General features: G+C 43.4%; 1 protein-coding gene across 3 annotated transcripts in view; it reads left to right on the top strand.

Moving 5' to 3' along the window:
• CPQ (carboxypeptidase Q) overlaps window positions 1-22,376 on the top strand; it is a 562,886-nt gene that overhangs the window by 178,389 nt on the left and 362,121 nt on the right. For all 3 annotated transcript variants that reach the window (XM_056522426.1, XM_056522429.1, XM_056522428.1), the window contains exon 4: window positions 21,644-21,851. In XM_056522426.1, coding sequence (XP_056378401.1) covers window positions 21,644-21,851 — 208 coding nt within the window. The remainder of the gene's footprint in view (window positions 1-21,643; window positions 21,852-22,376) is intronic.

Below are 22,376 nucleotides of genomic sequence, written 5' to 3'. Positions count from 1 at the left end.
TGCTCTTCCTGTTTACTAACTATAGGTGCTCTTCCTTGTTACTAACTTTTGGTGCTCTTCTTGTTTACTAACTATTGGTTCTCTTGCATATGATTTGCTAATGAAGGGATAAACTGTTAACTGGGTGGTCACCACCATTCCTCAGTTCTCAAGGAGGACAATGCTCAGGTTCATGGCTCATTGATAGCAAATAGTGGCTGCCATGATGCCCATAGACAGACAATTGAGCATTGCTGACTGTCCCCTTGACATTGGGGTGTCAACCTGAGTGATCTCCCCTTTACAGTAATAACTGCTCAGTTTATAGTCTGGACCCTCATTAGCATATCAGGTGCCAATAACTATGGGATAGCACCAATGATCTGTTGTCAATAGGATGTGTACCAGGCTACGCTCTTTAAGAACTGAGTGGTAGTAACTGCTCAGTTGACAGTATAGGCCTTAAGTAGCATATCATGCACCAATTCTAAGCTGTCAAGTACCAACCAATTGACAGCCTAGGTCTTTAGTGGCATATCAGGCCCCAACAGCTAGAGGCAGTATGAGGAAAGAAGTAAGAAACCCTAGGAATCTGCACAACATTTTTTGAAGAATGCAATTGGATATCCAATGGCTTCATTTTGTGTTTTAATGAGTAAAACTGAGGTATAAGAAACACCATGCTTTGTTTTGGAGTCTTTTGCTCCTTCTTCATATGCATTGCTAAAGAAACTGGGTATCAAGGATCAGTTGACAGTCTAGGCCCTCAGTAGCCTACCAGTAACTAAAGAATGAGGGGCACCAATGCTCAGCTGTCAATGTGGTGGGAACATGAATACTCTCCACTTTTATTGACCAACTGTTTCACTGAATAATGGTGTCTGGGCTACAGTTCTTTGACTTCATAAATTATTGAAGATGACATGCATCAATTGCTTGATGTTCTTTTGATGTACTTACTTCATGTGAAAAGCAAAACAAAGCCCAGAGCAATGCATAGTACCCATACCCCCACCCATAAGAATAAAAATCCAAAAATACCCAATTTTGGAAATAAAAACATAGCCAGTGGTAGAAAATGTTTGTGCATTCATCCATTTAGTTAATCTGTTAACAAGTTTTATGTATAGTAATTAACAAGTTGATTAGGTCACGGTGGAATTATTCCATACGTTTATTGAATGCATAAGAATTCTTTTTTCCATAAAACTGTTAAAAAATAAAATAAATTTGGAGTTTTAATTTTATATTTTTATAACTTGTGCCCCTTCTTGTTTTCTGCCATGCAGAACCTAAACAAAAACAGATGGTGTGTGCAATGCTTCTGAGGAACACCACTCTTTAAAATGCTATATTTTGGCATAGACGCTCTTCGGTTTCAAAAAATAAAAAAATCTCTAGACTGTATGGCAGCTCCATGCATTTACTTGGCGAACCCCTCCCCCCCCCAGCCTTTATAACAACTACCCAACCAATCTGACATGTTCCTCATGGAAAACTGCTAGAAATATTTATGTTGAAATGTTCAGCTTCCCTCCTAGGCACTTTTTTAATTTTCTTTTTGATACGGAGATAGTGATTGCATATTTCAAAGTTATAGGACAAACTGATAGCTGTCTCCCTATAAAATACAACATTTCATTTGTGTTTCCAGCTTGAGGCTGTCAGCTATCCATGTTTTCTCTGTCAGTCTACAAAAATGACACTTTTGAGCTTAATTTCCTGAATAAATGCTCATTGATCATAAAGCCAGCACCGACTGGGTATTATGCGACTGTGCAATAAAAGATCAAGCTTATTTTTCAGGCAATATGGAACAGATAAAGCCTGAATATGTGTTTTACTAAATGTTGGACAAGTACATGGTGCAGTAGGAATTTATTATTCCTATAACAGCAAGAGGACACTAGAGGTTCAAGAGGACACTAGACCAGGGACTGATGCAGATAGGCAAGAGGACAGTGACTGTATGTAGGCATTACACTGGGGCATTCTTATGTCTGGGATAATGCCTACCCTATGCAAGAGAATGGGGCCTCTGTGCAAGCAAATAAATGACCACTGCTGATGGCTACTCTGTGCAGGAAAATGTTTATAGTCTAAAGAAAAGCTATTCTTGTGTGCAGATTGGCTAAATTATGCAAGAGATTTGCTATGTTTGGAAGAATAATTATTACTCTAAGCAGAGGAATGACTAACCTCAGCAGAGAGAGAAGGGTAAAAAAGAAGGACAGCACCTTTTGTAATCCTGAGAGTACAGTAGGTAATAGGTGGACTTCTGGATAAAGGATTCTCACCTGAAGGAATTAAAAAAATAGGCATATCATCCCTATAATGGGGTATTCCTGGGATTGAAGGCCGTGGGAGCTTGACCGGGAGCCGTGGCAGCAGTTCCAGTAATAGAAGTACATAAAAACAAAAAATAAACTCCAAGGAATGGCGCTATCCCATATAAAATAAATAAAGGTGACTGATATATTTAACACAGCCGCACTTTATTTAAATTTAAAAGACACTGAAATAAGTACAATTGCAATTGCTCATGGATGTACTTATTTGAGTGTCTTTTAAATTTAAATAAAGTGCGGCTGTGTTAAATATATCAGTCACCTTTATTTATTTTATATGGGATAGCGCCATTCCTTGGAGTTTTTTTTTTTTTTTTGTTCTTATTAACCTCAGCAGAAGAATGGCTGCTTTCAGGAAAAGAATGACTACTCTTTGAAGAAAAAACACTACTCTTAGTAGAAGGATGACTACTCTTAGCAGAAGAATTACTAACTTCAGCCGCTGAATGGCAACTTTGAGCATAAGAATGACTACTCCTTAGAAAAAAAGAATGACTGACATCAGCGGAATGGCTACTTTCAGCACAAGAATGGCTACTCTTAGTAGAATAAAGACTACTCTTAGCAGAAGAATGACTACTCTTAGCAAAAGAATTACCTTAACAGAAGAATAGCAGTTCTAAGCGTAAGAATGACTACTCCAAGCAGAAGAAAGAATGACTATTCTGTGCAGCAGATGTCAACTCTGGCAGTAGAATCACTACTACTTGCTGGAGGAAAACAGCTGTGTGCATGTAAAAACAGTGGTACAGCATTGAGACTGTATAGGCAGTAGTCCTGGGGTCCACACACATATCAAGCCATTCAGCTTACTACATTGCTTCTTTAGAAAACTGCAGACTGAGGGGTGTGGCGCTGATGAAGATGGCCTCACACTATAACTGCCTCCCGCTCCCTGTGGCCGCAAAATAGCCTGTACCTGTCGTGACCCTGCACCCTTAGATGGGGAGAACCTCCTGGCACTGGCCGAAGCCTCCATCTACCCCCCTGGCAGTCTTCCGCCCCTCCTGAGGGCATTTTACGCTTCCCAAGGCCACCTCAGGCCTCTGCTCTCGGCTACCCGCACGACATTACGGGCCCTACGCAAGGCCTGCGGTCCCACTCCCTAGGTCCCGCTTCTAACCGGGCTGCTGACATGCCTACGCTATTGCAGACAGAACTGGAGGACAAATAGCAGCTGCTGACACCTGCCTCAGCTGCATGTGCCGCCTCCTGCCTGCTCCTTTGCTGTGCCCTCCGGAATCCCTGCTGTGGACGCCGCTCCTGACGGAGCTCAGGTCTGCTCTCCTCCTCACCTAGGTGGTACGGTGAGTGGCTCCCCTAACCTGCCTGCTGGGGAGATTAACCCTTTGGGTGCCAGCTTGCAGCCCTCCTCACAGGGGAACCTGTCCTCCTCCTCCTTCCTATGCAGCAGGCTGCCATCTTGGGCCTCACTAATGTGGGGTTTCCTTCCTCCCCAACCTGCTCTCTGTTGCCCTTAGCTGGGCCTCCTGCACCTGGACCCCCCTCACCTGCAGCCCTTGATAGTGGGCTTGTACTACCTGCCTCAATGGGGGCTAGGGCTGTGTTGTCTGCCCCCCCCCTTACGCTGCCCCCTTAGCTCCTCTCTGCCAGCTCCATCTTGCTTGCCTCACCTAAGCCTCAGAGAATTATGTTAGCACACAAGCTGAACGCAGGGGCCCAACGCTTCTCCTTCCAGGGGGTCCCCTCAATCTCCCCATAGCCCTCGGTTCCTCCTTTATTGGAGGCTGATAAAACATCATGGGATGCCTTCTTGGAGGTACCTGCAACCTCTCCTGCCCCTCCGGATTGGAGTCAGCTCCTTTCCCAGATTCCTACTAAAGAGGATTTCCGTTCAATTATTGCTGATACCTGCCAGGTGGAGATTTCATCCCTACGCCAAGACTTACAACATGTTTCTGACAGAGTTGCGGGTCTGGAAGATGTCCATGATTCCACCAGGGTCTATATTGCTTAGCTCCAATCTACAAAAGCCTCTCAAACTGAATTTCTCTGTGAACTTCATACTCTTGTTGAGGACTTGGACAAACGGGGGAGAGACGTATTAACATGCAGGTACGGGGGTTACCTGAAGTGACACCGGAGGAAGACCTCCATGTGACCCTAGAGGCTATTTTCAACCTTATTCTAGGTGAGCCCCCTTCCCACAAAATCAAGCTGGACAGAGCTCATAGGGCCCAGCTTAAAGAGTCTATCATGGCCAAAGCCCGTTCCCTGCGGAACTTTGATTTTGATGGGGCTCCTGTCCAGCTGTTTCAAGACCTGTCCTGGCTCACATTGCAGAAAAGGCGGATGCTTCAACCCCTTCTGGCAGTTCTGCACTCCCATCAGGTGCCTTACAGGTGGAATTTGCCGTTTGCCCTCCATGCCCGTAGAGATGGACGCTCTGCTGTCTTGTGCCCTTTCTCAGATCTCCCGGCCTTTTGCTTAGCTTTGGACTTGCCTGTCCCTCAGATTGTGGACTGGAACTTGACATCTCCTCCTCCCCCCTTCCTCCTGTTTGGCAGCTTGTCCAGACAGAATCAGAAGGCTGTGCCCCTGGACCCTAGGGGCTCACCACAAGCACCCTCTTGAGTTGCCGTCTGAGGGCTGATGCTCTCTGTCTGATATTTGCTTGGGGGCTTTAGTTGGCTCCTAGTTCTCCCCTGATTTATGCCACTCCTTATTGCATTACTGTATTATTGTATTCTTGCATACTTATTGGGATTACTGTGTTTTTTGCATTTTTGGTCACCTGTTCTTTCTTTTTTAGCGTATATCCTTTTGTCATGACCTCGGAGTGGGGTGTCACCCTTTTTGGCGGTAGTTCTCTGGTGATGTTCACCCATTTTTCTCCCTTTGAGGCTGTGACAATGGACTATCTGTTTTGGGGGTATTTGTTTACCCAGTTTTCTTCCACGGTCTTGGCCTCTGCATTGGTCATTTGGTCAATGGTTCCATTTTTGCTCTGTTGTGTCTTTGTCCTGTCTTCTTGTTGTTTGTTTGTCATTCCCCTTGTTGCCCTATTGTTTTTCTCCCTTTCTTTTTCTCATTTTGCTCTAGGTTCCTTTGCTCTGCTCTTCTACTACTTGGATTGAGGTAGTTGTCTCCACTTCTACTGGTCTGAAGCGTTTTTCAGGGAAGCTTCCGTGAGTGTTTCTCTTTATTTGCTATGCTCTTTCCTATTCTTCAACAATGGCTGTGTGTCTCCCTGAACGTAAAGTGCCTTAACTCTTCCCCTAAGCGGCACACACTTTGACCAATCTGGATTTTTCCAGTTCCTCGATCTTCCCTACTGCTGTCTCGGATAAAAAGGTTGTCGGGGTTGCCACTCCAGTCTTTAGATCCTGTCCGCTTCAGGTTTCTTCTTCCTTCGTTGATCCCCTGGAATGTTATGTGGTGGTGGAGGTTAACTTGGGGGGTGTATCGCTCCTTCTCTGTAACATCTATGCTCCTAACACCTCTCAGATTCCGTTTCTATGCATAGTGCTTGCTAAGCTTCATAAATATCCTTCTTCTGCCTGGCTTTTTGGGGCTTTAACCTCATCTTTTCTCCATCTTTGGACCGCCATTCCCTTACTGCTGCACCTCCTACCCATGCTCAATTGCGCTAAGCCTTGATTTTTCAACATATTATTCGGGCCTCTTCGTTACATGATCTCTGGCTGATTAACCACCTGACGGATCGCTCTTTTAGTGAGCTTCGTGCGCAAATCACCCAGCTGGAATTTTTACTGTCGTACTGTCCTTGCTTGCTCTGCGTAAGGTTGAGCGGCAACTACTGTATGCTAAGCAGCGTTTTTATGAGAAGGGTAATAAGGCCCATACCATGTTAGCTTGGCGCCTACGTTACCATGCGGTCGCCCAGTCCCCCTCAGCTCCGCAGACCTAGACCCCTATCTCTCTCGCTGTGGTTTGACGACTTTGCCAGAGGCTGATTGTGAGGTTTTCAATGCTCCTTTTACTCATGAGGAGCTCCTGGACGTCCTTAAGTCTCTTCCTGCGGGTCGCTCCCCTGGTCCAGATGGCTTTACGTATTTGTATTACAAGACTTACTCTTACCTAGACTTGTTCCTCTCTTCAATTCTTTCATGGGAGTGAGGATAATCTGCAGTCCTTCTTACACTCTTAATAACCCTGATACCTAAGCCTGATAAGGACCCTCATGATTACTCCTGTTATAGACACATTGCTCTTCTGATTGCGATTTGAAATTATTTTCTAAGGTTATAGCTGTTCGTCTCTGCTCCTTTCTCCCTTCCCTTATCCATAAGGATCAGGTTGGGTTTATACCTTGCCGTCAGGGAAGCAATAATACCAGAAGAGTGGTGGGTCTTGTTGACTTGATTAATCGGAGGTCTGAGCAGGGTTTAATTCTATTTGGACGCAGAAAATGCCTTTGACAGGCTAGGATGGCTGTTTCTTTTCGCCACTCTCCAGAAATTTGGTATCACTGGTAACTTTCTTACTGCACTATGGTGTCTTTACTCTTCCCCTACTGCCTCTCTTAAACTTTTTGCATTATGTATTGAGCCTCTAGCTGCCATGATCTAGGGGGATCTGGACATCACTGGCAATAGGGAATTTAAGATTTGCTTTTTTGCAGATGATGTTTTGCTTACCCTCTCTCGTCCTCTGCTTTCTCTTACTAACCTTTACAGGGTTCTTCATACCTATGGTGTGGTCTAAGGCTATAAGGTCAATCTCTAAAACGTAAGTGCTCCCTCTGAATCTTCCTTTGTCCCTGTCTACTCTCTTGCGTGCTAATTATTCTTTTAAATGGTCTTCTTCTGCTATTAAGTACCTGGGGGTTTACATTTCTTTCCACTATTCCTCTCTCTATTCCACTAATTTCATTCCCCTTTTCTATGACCTTAGGGCTCTCATGGAGAAATGGTGGTCTCAATATATTTCGTTTTTTGGCCGTATTGCGGCGGTCAAAATGACCATTCTCTCTAAATTGCTAAATTTTTTCGAGACATTGCCGGTCCGCGTGCCGTTGTCTGCTCTTCGCTCTTTTCAATCGGATATTTTCCGTTTTATTTGGGATGGGAAGCGGCACTGTTGGTTATGATGGCTATCAGGTCTGTGGGGGGTTTTAACGGTCCCTGACTTAATTACAATTATTGGGCTGCCCATTTACACCATCTAGCTGCGTGGTCTACATACCATGCATATAGTCGCTGGATGGAGCTGGAGAAGCTGTGGTTGGCTCTGATTTATCCCAGTACTATACTTTGGTGCGTCCCTCTGCCTGCCATCTCTATGTCTTCCTTGTTGGGTCCCATGTCTTTCTGTAGGTATGTGTAAGGATACTGTTCCAGGAAGTTTAAGCTGTTTTCTGAACCCCCCCCCTCCCTATGCGGTGCTTTCTTTACCATTCTGATTTTCCTTCTAGCTTGTCCTCTGGTATGGCTCGGGAATGGGGCTCCCAGGGTCTTTTATGCTGAGCTTACATAGTGAACCCCCTGTCACGCTCTCTTGTCTTTTGAACAGCTGGTTTCTCGTACGAATCTCCCCTCTGCTGAACAATTCCACTACCTTCTTCTTCGTCCCCCTTATGGTGATTCTCCGTTGCACCATTATATTGCTGGGAGTCGCTGGGAGGAAGTTTTAAATGCTACTATTGCTCTTCCTCAGTGGCGAGTTATCTGGGAGTGGGCATCCAATGCATCTATCTGCACTGCTTACTAGGAGACCCAATATAAAATGCTTATGGGGTGGTATACCCTGGAGCTGTTGAATAGACTGAATCCTGCTATCCCCCCCAGTGCTAGCACTGTAGGTAGGACTGGGATCGATTTTCCACATTTTCTGGTCCTGTCCACTCATAGTGGACTACTGGAAAATGGTACAACGCTTGCTGGCTGAAGTCTTGGGTGTTTCTGTTCCCTAAGACCCTCTTATATATCTTTTGAATCCGTCCCATTGGGCTTTGTCTAAGAAGCCTTTTAAGCTTTTCATGCATGTTGTTCTGGCTGCTAAGACCCTTATTGCTAAGTGCTGGAAGAGGTCTCTCCCTCCCTCTGAAGTTGATTTACTGGCTCGTATACGTGAGATCCATTCCTTGGAATCACTCACGGCTTCCTTAAATATCCCTTTGTTTCTCTCCATCTGGGAATCATGGGACTGCTTCTCTGATCGACAGCCTCCGTGATCTACTCTGGTTCTATTTTACTTTTCCCCCTTTTTCTTTCTTTTTTTCCTTTCCCTTACTGGTTTTGTAGATTGTCTTTTATGTTGGTCTTTGTAATCCCCTTCTTGTACCCCCCCCCCCTTACCCTTGCCTTATTTCAATTTATTCATGTCAACTCTATATGGCTTCTTTTAAGCTTTATTTTACAATGTTTTGCCGACATTGATAGGGCTTTGGCCCTTATGATATTATTTTGTGTTATATATATATATATATATATATATATATATATATATATATATATATATTTTTTTTTTTTTTTTGTCTTGTAAACACAAAAACTATTTCAATAAAAATTACAGTTGAAGAAAAAACTATGGCCTATGAACTATGACCTATATTTCACTTTGTTGTTTGATTCTTATGAGTTAGATGTTTGGTTTTCTTGTTTAATGTGGGTGGTTTACAGTTATATATTGTCTGTGCATTTTTGTGGAATACAAGCAGCTGTCTGGAATCCTGCAGGCAGCAGATTGTTTACATCTTGTCTAGTTTGATGATTTCCATTATGTATAATGCAGGGTCAAGAACAGATTTGGTTTAAAGAGGTAGGATAGGGAGTGTAATTCTGTCTGATTTATTTCCAAGAGGAGAACCAAAGGAATGCCACTAAGTAAAGATGCTAAAGAATTTATTCATGGAAAATAATAATAATATGAAAAGTATTAACTAAAACAGACAGGTAAAGAAAGTGGACACGTCCTCTTTAAAGATGTCTGACTAAGAAAACTTATTTTCAAATATCCAGCAATAGTTTGTAGAGGAAAGTTCCTGGTTTGGGTCCTTCATTTGTTGTCTGGAGCAGAGAGCAGCTAGAAGGAGCATCTCTGGTTCTAGAGGACCTGATGCATCCATATATTAGGTGGACAGCATATTGATTTCTGTGAGCGCCATTTAATCCTCCCTAAATTGAATTAAACACCTGGTTCCCAGTTTCTTCACCGATAACAGCTTATTGCCAGTGGTTCTACCATCGGAGCACTCTGTTACCTGATGTTCATTGGTGAATCCTAACTAAAAAAAACGGTTTCCAAAGCAGAGAACCTTTAGTTTAAAAGTTATGAAGATTTGTATATTATCTATTTAAAAAAATATCAAGCTTACCAGTATATATCAGCTGCTGTATGCTGTACGCAGCAGCTTTTAAAGAGAGCCTGTCACCAGTATTATGCATCCCAAACTGTGGGCAGTATACAACTGGAGCAGGAACTGCCAATCTAGGACACTATGATTTACTTTGGGACACTCGAGCATCGAAGAGTAATCATAGTTTAAAAATTCAGCTGAGTCCCAGGTCAGCAGTCCTTGGGGCGAGTCCTGGCAGTTGCTCTGCACCCGGCCAGCTTGAGTGATACATCTTTCTCTATACACTGCTAGAAAGAAATGATCTCCCTAGCAGTTTAACCCAATTTTAACTTGGCAGAATGACTGCTTTTGATGCACTTGGAAAAAATCTCACAGAAAAAATGATATACCAATAATGTCAACCGAAAACTTTTGATGCAGTTGGACTAAAAAATTGCTGTATTTTTGCCAACGTGCGCTGCTTTCATATCTAAGGACCCTCATATTGATGGTACTGACAGCTAGACACCCCTATGTTTTCATATTACAGATTTGTAGCCATGGCACCATATATTAGTATTATAGCAAGACTTTTCTTTTTCTTGTAGATTCATACATGGGAAAAACCTCCATGTGTCTCTGTGTAAAATCAAAGGCAATAGAAAGTACAATATGGACCCATAGAAGGCTGTAGACTTCATATTATGGATCCATATAACATGTACAGCAAATACCTTTTAATATGGCCGTGTGCCTAAGCCCTAAGGCTTTATTCCTTTGATCAGTATAGTGGCTATATTTAGAAACAGAGTCCAAAGCTTAGACTTTTACGTGTTTTGCTTTTGGAACCTTCAGGAACGTTACTATATTTTCTTAGCAAATAAAACTTGCCATGGACATTTTCCTTCATGAATTAAAATATATTTATGGGCTTGCCTACTGAGCTCATTGCATCATAAAATGTGCTAACTAGTGTCAAATGTGCATCTGAAGTTCATTATCTCTAATGCTGCGCCAGAAGAACACTCAAAGCCAATGAAAAAGCAGGAACCAGGCCTTGGAGAAATGGCGCTTTGTATGAGGCATAACCCATCTAAGCTTAGGGGAAAATATGCAGAAAACCGGTAAGAAAACACTGTTAAAGCGGTACTCCGCTGGAAAACATTTATGTTTTTAATCAACTGGTACCAGAAAGTTAAACAGATTTGTAAATTTTATTTAATTTAATTTAAAAATCTTAAAGGGGTACTACCGTGCTGATAACTTATCCCCTATCCAAAGCACCCCGCTCTCATCAGGCACCAGAGAGAACATCGCTCCGGGTCTGATGACTGCCGATCACGGGCCGGAGTATCACGACGTCAAGGCTCCGCCCCCATGTGACGTCACGCTCCCCCCTCAATGTAAGTCTATGGCAGGGGGCGAGACAGCTGTCTCGCCCCTGCCATAGACTTGCATTCAGGGGACAGAGCGTGACGTCACAGAGGGGCGGAGCTGTGACGTCACGATCACTTGCCCCGTCATCAGACCCGGAGCGGATGTTCGCTGATTAGAGCGGGGTGCTGCATACGAGATCGCGGGGGTCCACAGCGGCGGGACCCCGCGCGAACAGGCAACTTAGTAGGAGAAAATCCCCATAGCAAACTTCTCCTGCTCTGGCCAGTTCCTAAAATGGACAGAAGTGTCAGAAGAGAGCACTGTGGTCAGACAGAAAGGAAATTCAAAAAGAAAAGAACTTCCTGTGGAGCATACAGCAGCTGATAAGTACTGGAAGGATTAAGATGATTTTTAAATAGAAGTAATTTACAATTCTGTTTACATTTCTGGCACCAGTTGATAAAAAAAAAAAATGTTTTTCCAGTGGAGTACTCCTTTAGGTAAAAACCCTTGAATTTCCCCTTTTTTGTCACGTAAAAAGTTATATATAGATATTCTGTTTTTGAGCACATTTGGTGGAAACCCTTACAGGAGCATTATTGCAGTATTTGTTCCCAGTATTCTTAGTAGTAAGTTGTTAAAATGGAAAGTTTACAGCGCAACAATGGACAAAAGCTGACTGGTCTGTTGCTAACAACAATACCGCCTGATGGACCCCGTGACTGTCATGGAGTCCATCATGAGGTCTGGCATTTCAGTGTGTCTACGGCAGTCCCCATGTGTGTGGTGAGACTGTCCTCTCTTGCAGCAGCTGCCGCTGGCCGCTGTTATTAAAGGGGTTCTCCGGTGCTTACACATCTTATCCCCTATCCAAAGGATAGGGGATAAGATGCCTGATCGCGGGAGTCCCGCCGCTGGGGACCCCCGTGATTTTGCACGCGGCACCCCGTTTGTAATCAGTCCCCGGAGTGTGTTTGCTCTGGGTCTAATTACGGACGACCACAGGGCCGGCGGCGTGTGACGTCACGCCTCCGCCCCCATGTGACGTCACGCTCCGCCCCTCAATGCAAGCCTACGGGAGGGGGCATGATAGCTATCACGCCCCCTCCCGTAGGCTTGCATTGAGAGGGCGGAGATTGACGTCACACGCCGCCGGCCCGGTGGTCGCCCGTAATCAGACCCGGAGCGAACACGCTCCGGGGACTGATTACAAACGGCATGACCAGCGGTGGGACTCCCGCGATCAGGCATCTTATCCCCTATCCTTTGGATAGGGGATAAGATGTGTAAGCACCGGAGAACCCCTTTAATTTAGGAATAAGAAAAAACAGTCTTTAAGAGCTACAAAGAAAACTTTACCACAATGGATGATCTGCAGATGGAATAGTAAATAATAATATGAATGATGTGATGTATAAAAAAGGAGAGCAACAAACCTCTAAGGTTATAAGGATCCAGTTGGATTCCTTCCCGCAGCTGTAATAGATGAACAGTAGGTACTACTGATCACAAATTTATTGGCATATATACATAATAAAATGTATAACAAAATATATATAAAATAAAAATACAAGCCTTGCCATAGGGCCCTTGTGGTATAAAAAACAATATAAACAATATAGAGTACCACCAACTACTGATCAATAGTTATAATAACATACATATATTTGTAAATATATTCCCTTTCCTATAAAGTACATAGATATTATACAATAGTATTGCAACTCCAATGGGAATAAAAATATATAACTTTGTCTCCTGTGGAAAGAAATTGTAAACAATAGCGCTGTATACTGATGTTTCAGTAGCCTCAATGTCCGCTCGTGCTACTGAACCATCAGTATACAGCGCTATTGTTTCCAGTTTCTTTCCAAGTGGGGAGTAATGATGTGGTACAGGGTGTGGTCAAGAGGGGAAGATGAAATGGCACAGAGGAGGATCAAAATGGGAATGAAGTGGCACAGGGGTGGATCAAGGTGTAAGAAAATGATGTGGCACAAGAAGGGTTCAAGGGGGGGGGGACAAATGAAGTGGCACAGGGGTGGATCAAGAAGGGTAATGAAGTGGCACGGGGGGGATCAAGGGGGGGGATTAAAATGGCACAGGGGTGATAAAGATGGACAATGAAATGGCACAGAGTAGTGCCATTACATCACTCCCACCGCAGGTGTTGGTCGGGGTAATGTAATGGCACTACATTTGTAATACTGATAGTGGTATCACTTTGTGTTTCATAGGACACACATTGTGATATGTGCAATTGGTGGTACGGTGAGGAATAGGTCACCAACTATGCAAGTCTAAAAAGAGTTTCACCAACATGAAAAGTTTTGAAAGCTCTGCGTTAACGAAAAGTGTCATGTTTCTAACCTCCCAGTTGCCTGTAGCTCCCCATTCTCTGACTGTGGAAATGTCTTAATTCACTAAAGCATCTAGCTAATGTTAACCGTAGGATGCGGTTGGAACGACAGTTTTGGGGGATTGAGGGACTTGACAGAGGCGAATGGAAGCTGCTGAAATTCCGTAGTGTGAGCTGTGCAGCGGAATCAAATTGTTGCTCAAGAATTTCCCAGCATAATTTATTAGCAGAATTATAATTGGAAATTCCACAGTGTGAACCAAGTTTTAAAAAGAATTGTCTGTACAAAATAACAATCATGACTTGGCAGTATTCTTCTATAGAAATACATAAGATACTTTCAACTATAGCATAATATTTTTTTTTTCTAATACGTTGACTCCTTTGTCATGCACTATATGTTACGATTCCCATGACTTGGTGACATGTGACTTACATTTACCATATGGTTCTCTGTGGAAAGCTTTGTCATGGCACATGTCGCCAAATAGATGCAGTTTTGAAATATAAACTTTCATTCAATTATTTGGCTATTCAGTATGGATGCACCAACAGCAAGATCAAAAGGGGCTTCCTATTGTTACTGGTTGATGCGTTCACACTTTTTTTTTTTGCATAGTTCTATTTTTTAGGCTATCTTCATTTTTAGGTAGTCTATTGAATGGAAATACTACAGCAGCTTGAAATTCTTTCCTTAGTTTGCAGAAAATTGTCATTCGGTATGTGCCAGCCGGCTGTTATCGATATCATCTGTAGGATCTGCAGGCTCAACCTGGATGTATGACTCTTCCAGAATAATTTAATGAGCCATCTGGTAATATTTTTCCATCTTTTGTACAGAATCTCCAGAAAGAGGATGAAACCCTGATGTTTTCTTTGCATCACAAGCCAAAATGTTTACTTCTTTGCTTCAAGACCATGCCATTAACACTTCAAACATATTTTCTGCTGAGCGCAGTGTCGACACACGTTTTTAAGGGAAGCAGTAGCATGACATCATACCTGAGACAAAATAGGCTCTAGTGCTGTCAGGTTCAGTGTGATGCTTTATGTTTCTAATGTGGAATGTTTGGAATTGAAACAGAAAGTATAGAAGAAAACTACATAACTTTGTATTATGCATTGTTTGGGGAAACCATAATACCACTTTAAATGGGTATTCTGGGTTTTTACATATTATACTTTGAACAATATATATAACGCTAGCGCTGCACCAGAACCTATGGGGTGCCCGCTCTGCTGCACCACTAAGAATACCTTCCCCTGTAAGTAGGTATTAAAAAAGTGGGAATACAATCAAAATATATATAGTGTGCGCTGAGGGGGATTTATAAATAGTAGATGGATAATATATCTATGTTAAGCATACCTTGGAACTGTAAGACTGGATTGGAGGAGGGAAGAACTAGTAGCTCTTCTCTAGGTATTCATGCAGTGTATAAGGGTCAGACGGACAATGCTGCAAAAGGGAGTTAAAATGGCAATGACTAATTGGTATGCAAACAAAAAGGCAAAAAGATGCTTTAGTTTTAATGCTACACTTGTATCAGCAATGTACCTCTAGATGTAATCAAGCATAGTGAATGATGATAATTCTGTCAGTATATAGAGCAATATCGCTGCTGAAAACATCCATCAGATCAATGAGCTGTGGGGAGGGATCAGACCTGTGTTGTAAAAGGCAGTAGTATATCACAGATACCTCTATAAAGTGTTCTGAATGTCCGTGATGGTACCTGCTTCTGTTGCGATAGTTCCGACTGAGAGGTTCAGATGCCCTGGAGTTGATCTCGTAGCGTGTGTGCAGTGGGAGTATCGCCCCGGCCGGCGGCGTCTCTACCACGCTGCTGTCGGCTTCTGGGTTGCTCGTTGTTGCTAGCAATAGTGACGTCGCTACGAGATCAACTCAAGGGCATCTGAACCTCTCAGTCGGAACTATCGCAACAGAAGCAGGTACCATCCCGGACATTCAGAACACTTTATAGAGGTATCTGTGATGCGGAATATACTACTGCCTTTTACAAAACAGGTCTGATCCCTCCCCACAGCTCATTGATCTGACGGATGTTTTCAGCAGCGATATTGCTCTATATACTGACAGAATTATCATCATTCACTATGCTTGCTTACATCTAGAGGTACATTGCTGATACAAGTGTAGCATTAAAACTAAAGCGTCTTTTTGCCTTTTTGTTTGCATAGCAATTAGTCATTGCCATTTTTACTCCCTTTTGCAGCATTGTCCGCCTGACCCTTATACACTGCATGAATACCTAGAGAAGAGCTACTAGTTCTTCCCTCCTCCAATCCAGTCTTACAGTTTCAGGGTATGCTTAACATAGATATATTATCCATCTACTATTTATAAATCCCCCTCAGCGCACACTATATATATTTTGAACATATTATACTTTATTCAAAGGATAGGGGATAAGATGTATGATCACAGGGGTCCCACCGCTGGGGACCCCCGCAATCTCTGTGCAGTTCCCGGCATTCTGTACCGGGCACTTCTTCCGAGACGGAGACGTGATGTCACGGCCATCCCCCCTAGTGATGTCACGCTACTCCCCCTCCTTTCATGTTTATGTACAGGCCTTTGCTTTGAATGACTTCAGCACATCTGCCCCCCCCCCCCCCCCCCCACACACACACACACACACAGGACATCACTAGTCTCTCACACTGCTCGGTGGGATTTTGGTCCACTCTTCTTCCAGTCTCTTCTACAGTTCTGTGACTGTTGTGTGTTTCTTGGCCATATCTTTGTCACCAAGGCTTTTCCAGAGGTTTTCTATTGGGTTTGGATAAGGACTCTGGGCGGCCATTTTATTGTTTCAATGTTTTCTGTTTCAAGGAACTGCTTTACCCGTTTTGCTTTGTCACAGGGGGCATTGTTCTGCATGAAAATTGCTGTTGATCAAGTGATGAATGCAAGGAAGGAACCATGTGTTGTTGGAAGAAGGTTCTGATACACTTGCATTCACTCTGCCATGTAGATGTATGAGAGGTCCAACTCCTGCTGCAGAAAACATTCCCCAAACCATGACACTTTCTCCACCACAAGTCACTGACATCTTTACACACTTTGGGTTCAGTCTTTCCCCAGTTTGTCAATTAACATAATATTTCCCATCAGACCCAAATAAATTAAACATGCTTTCATCACAAAAATGAACTCTGGAGCACTCCTCCTCTGTCCACACAACATGCTCCTCTGCAAAGCGGAGTCTAGCCTTTTGATTCTTTCTGTTCTTTCTGGTCACTGCAGAGTGGGCTTTCAGTCCAAATGCTCTTAAACGTAGAGACAATGTATGTCGAGACAGATCCTTACCCCGTTCAGTGTTGAACTGGTGAGCAATTCCAGCTTCAGTGTTGAAACAATTACCCATGGAGATTCTCCATATTATCCTGTCCTCTCTTGCATTTGCCTTTCAAGGGTGACCAGCCTTCTTGGGGGACGTGAATGAGTTTGTGATGTTGTAAAGATATAGAGATCTTTCTAGAAATCACAGACTTGGAAGACCAACTTCTCTTGCTATAGCTGAAAGGGTCACCCCTTTGGCCTTCATCTGGACAACCTGCTGCCTGAGGGTTTCAGTCACTTTGGAACAGCACACCATTTTTGGCAACGTCAGTGAAAACTGGAGAGTTAGGCTGCCAGTTAAATAGGGTTTGTCAGATCATTAAGGAAATTAGCACCAGTTGCCAGATTAACACCAATAACTTGCAGGTATCTGAAAGTGTTCTGTTTCAATTATCTAATTTACATTTTTATTATGGGCTTTAGAATAAATACAATTTACTAAATAAGCTTAAAATACAGCTATTTTTGTAGGATATATTCACATAGGACTACACTATGATCTTGACATTTGGGAAATTGTGTGTTGTTCTCTAATTTTGATCTCCAGTGTATATCCTGACATATAATTGTTGTCCTGATTAAGACATAAAAGGCATGCACATTCTGAACTTTCCTTTTTAGGGGTGCATACCATTTTTTTGGATCAGAGAGGAATTCTATGCATTTTATTCAATACCATGAACTTTGATGCAAAATTACACAAAGGCATCTATACATGTAAAGTACTGGGTGTCATTACACACACATAAATAATTTAGGTTTTATTTGTGCTTTACAAAATGTGTAAAAATTGCCTTGACAGCAGAAGGGTTAAATCTATCAAATGCATTGTATATACGGAGACAGCCGCTATTCAGACAGGTGGTTTGGTGATGTTCTGCAGCTTTGACAAATTTTCAATTAATTTTCCTTTAATGGGATATTATTTTGCAGGAACACATTGCCTTTATTAGAACAGTCAGAATTCTCCTACAGTAAACTGTTTTATAATGAATTTTTCTCCCAGTAATGCCTGCCTTCAATTAACTTACTAAATATCAAGTCAAAAAGTGCCTGCTCCGTTTTTTTTTTCTCGGCTCATTTTGTGAGAACTCACGTTCTTGTGGATGAACACTTTTATGCTGATTTCTTTCCTGGCTTCTAATTAGATTCATTCCGCAGCTGTGCTATAGAAGTAATTGGGATATATGGTCGACCTTTAATCTACCTAGGGCTGCAACAAACGATTAATTTCACAATTGATTCTTTTCGGATAAATTAACCGATTAATCAATCAATCGGGGAAATATGGCAAAATTACAAAAAAAGTGTTTTTGGGGGGCTTAACGTTGAAACACTGTGTACAGTAGGCATATAAAAACAAGTGAACAAGGTTTTTCATGTTTATTCCGTGCCACTATTATTTTCTGGCAAAGTGTTTCCCGATTGGGGTGCATCCAGCTGTTGTAAAACTACAACTCCCAGCATTCTTGGAGTTGTAGTTTTTAAACAGCTGAAGGTTCACTGGTTGGGAAACACTGGCTTAGCTTTTAAAGCGAAACTGTCAACACCGTATGTGCAGGCACTATCATTTAGGGCATAATGCAATCTAAAAAAAGGTCCTTTGGTCCTTTTCCTTACTATACCCGCGGTTTGTGAAGTTATATTCATGCAGTCTTGTAATGCCGGTGAACAGGGGGGTCGGCTGACTCTTGCAGCATGGAGCACTGTACGTCAATCATGTACCTGCACCTTCATACCTCATACAAAGGTGAGGGTGACACTGCGCTCCACCCCTGGCCAGCTCCCAGTGGGGAATGGGAAGTTACTGTGCGGTGATTTCATATTCCCCGCCAGGAGCTCTGATTGGTCAATCAGTGCAAACCAAACAGAGCCCCTGACGGGGAATATTACATCACAGCACTGTAACTTCATATTTCTGCACTGGGAGCTGGCCGGGGAGCAGGTGGAGCATAGTGCCGCCCGCAGAAGGGCAGCGCTGACCCAAAAAATAAGTTACAAATGTCATTATGACATTTGTAACTCGATTTTTACTGAACAACAAATCGGAACTCAATTCATCGATGACAAGATTCTTCGACAACAAATCCCGTTATCAATTTTAATCGATAATATTGATTATTTGTTGAAGCTCTGCTTCTACCATAAAAATAATTTAAAGGGGTATTCCGCCCCTGGCATCTTATCCCCTATCCAAAGGATAGGGGATAAAATGTTAGATCACCGCGGTCCCGCTGCTGGGGACCCCCGGGATCGCCGCTGCGGCACCCCGCCATCATTACTGCACAGAGCGAGTTCGCTCTGTGCGTAATGACGGGCGATCCAGGGGCCGGAGCAGCGTGATGTCATGGCTCCGCCCCTCATGACATCACGGCCCGTCCCCTTAATGCAAGTCTATGGCAGGGGGCGTGACGACTGCCACACCCCCTCCCATAGACTTGTATTGACGAGGGGCGGAGTCGTGACGTAACGATGCTCCGGCCCCTGTATTGCCCGTCATTACGTGCAGAGCGATCTCGCTCTGCGCAGTAATGATAGCGGGGTGCTGCAGCGGCGATCCCCGGGGTCCCCAGCAGCGGGACCCCGGCGATCTGACATCTTATCCCCTATCCTTTGGATAAGGGATAAGATGTCTAGGGGCGGAGTACCCCTTTAAACTAATCTTGAAGGGAACCTGTCACAGTGAATATGCTGACAGCATGTTACAGAGTGGCAGCAGCTGAGCAAATAGATACAGTATATATATATATATATATATATATATATATATATATATGAATATATAATCATTTCAATCATATTCATTTGGGTCTAGGAATCTCCCCTAGTCAAGTCATCCACAGTAGTAATACACACACAGGCACAGTACATAGACATACACATATGTACACACATATATATCCACACACACATGCTTATACACATATATATATATATCCACACACTACACACACACACGCTTATACACAAATACATGCAGGGACACCTACGTTAGTCAGGCCCCATGTTGAACAGCCTCTGCGGTCTCCTTTCCTCACAGCTCTCTCCTCCCCCTTCCCCCTCCTCCTGCTCAGACGGCTGAAGGCTGAGAGAAGAGTCCGGGGCTGAGGGAAGATACCAAGTGCAGCAGGGGTGGGGGGAGCGTGATTGTGGTGAGAAGAACTCCAAAGCTGCAAGTGAGTTTATTTTAAAAACATGTCAGACATTCGGGGGCCCTCCCGGAGCACAAACTCCAAGAGCAGGATTGTTAATCGCTACAGGACGGGCAAGCACTGGCTGTGCTCGGGGGCCCCCAGCCAACTCGGGGTCCCAAGCAATTGCTTGGTTTGCCTGTTCTGTAGCGACGGGCCTGACTGCGCCCCAAATATAATTCTGCCATACACTGAGCCCCAAATATAATACTGGCATACACTGCGCCCTGAATATAATACAGCCATACACTGCGCCCTGAATATAATGCTGCCATACACTGCGCCCTGAATATAATACAGCCATACACTGCGCCCTGAATATAATACTGCCATACACTGTGCCCTGAATATAATACTGCCATACACTGCGCCCTGAATATAATACTGCCATGCACTACGCCCTGAATATAATACTGCCATACACTGCGCCCTGAATATAATACTGCCATATGCTGTGCCCTGAATATAATACTGCCATACACTGCGCCCTGAATATAATACTGCCATACACTGCGCCCTGACTATAATACTGCCATACACTGTGCCCTAAATATAATACTGCCATGCACTGTGCCCTAAACATAATACTGCCATTAGTCTCTGGATTAGCCTTTGGATAGGGGATAAGTTATAGGTTGTGGGGGGTCCAAGCATTGAGACCCCCACGATCTCCTGCACGGGGGCCCAGTCATTATGCCAGAAGCCGACGTCTGACCCCACAGGAAGCCGTGGGCGGCACGCTCCCTCCATGTATCTCTATGGAGTATACGGAGGGGTGTGTCGGCCGGCACTTCGTGCGAGGTCGGCATACCTCTTTTCCAGCTGACTGCCAAGGCCCGTACTGGAGATGGCGGGGGTCCCAGTGCTTGGACCCCCCCCCACAAACTATAACTTATCCCATATTCTTTGGACCCCCAACCTATCAATCATGCATATACACCTCCCCCCTTATCCTTGGTTTCCTCAGCCTCACACCACCCCAACCCCCCCCCATCCTTGTTATTCTCACCAACACCCCTAACTGTACTGATGACTGGTGGTTCGGGCAGCATTAAAGTGAGAGCAGGTTCCTTTAAATCAATAGATTACATGTTCTACTGAATCTTTTCTCCATAAAACTATATACTGTTTCAATCTGCTTAGCTCCTCCTGCTTTATAACACGATACTGGTAGTGAAAGCAAGTGCCAGTCTTGTAGGTCTGCAAGATCTTGGGAGTTTTGTCAAAAAGATCCACACGGCCTTCATCACAAGTGGGGGTCCTCATATCATATCCTGTACTCATATGCCATCCTAATAGCCAGTCATTATGGGGGAGATTTATCAAAACCTGTGCAGAGGAAGAGTGGTGCAGTTGCCTATAGCAACCAATCAGATCGCTTCTTTCATTTTCCACAGGCCTCTATAGTTATATGCATTAACTATTCTCTGTACCTGCCTGTTGGACAGTCAGCAGAATTTATAAAAGTCCCGGGCAATCACTGCAGCCTAAGTGTAACGCCATCAGGAAATGTACCAGAAGTCCCAAAGACTTGCAGGAGACTTCACAGAAACCCCCCCCACCCTCACATAAAGGGTTAATTTATCTCTCCTATATTTTTATTTCACATATAAATATCATTTGTACCAAGTTATGCTGGAACATACTTAGATAAATACATACGCATGACGCACACACATGATGAGTTTATATATATATATATAGTTATTGTTATGATGTTTGTTTGTTTGTTTCTCTGATATGCAATTGTTTTTCTTGCAGCCCACACACAGGATGGCAAGATTATGAGAGTGGTGTCAAAAAGATCCCCACTGCCTGCATCACAATTGAAGATGCTGAACTCATGGCTCGATTAGCATCACATGGTGTTAAAATTGTTGTTAATCTCAATATGGGAGCCGTACAGTATCCAGATGCTGATTCATTTAATACAGTCGCAGAAATTGTTGGGAGCAAATATCCAGAACAGGTATGTGATCACATAAATAAATAAGGCAGAACTCAACTCATGTCCGAGGGTATCTACTTTGCAATGGATGATTGTAAAATAGTAAAGAGTCACTGGAAAACCGTTGGGTTTTTACTAGTAAAAATGTGTCGCACAAAGTGTTGCAGAGGAAGTGCGGCACAAATTGTGTCGCATTACCTGATAAAGAGTCGGGATCATGTTAGTAAATCAGGGCTAAAGTGTTGCTTTGGACCTCAGCTGTAGCTCAATAGTCAAAACAGTTAGTAATGCTACAAAATAGTCATATTGTAGCCCTAGCTTTGTATGGAATATTAGACTGTGAATATGGACTCACATTCATGGCCAATATTACCTTATATACAGCTTCTGGAATTGGATAGCCATGATACGATGCATCTTAGAATTTTGGAGCCTTACTGTATCTCTGTATATTGCAGAGTTACATGTCGGAAAATCAGCAAAAAAAGGTTCCATGTACCACTGGATGTCGTATTGCAAAACCATTCTTTCCTAGAACTGTTATTT

Source organism: Hyla sarda, chromosome 5 (assembly GCF_029499605.1).
Source record: "Hyla sarda isolate aHylSar1 chromosome 5, aHylSar1.hap1, whole genome shotgun sequence".
NCBI lineage: Eukaryota > Metazoa > Chordata > Amphibia > Anura > Hylidae > Hyla > Hyla sarda.
This window is presented reverse-complemented; position numbering and strand designations above follow the sequence as displayed.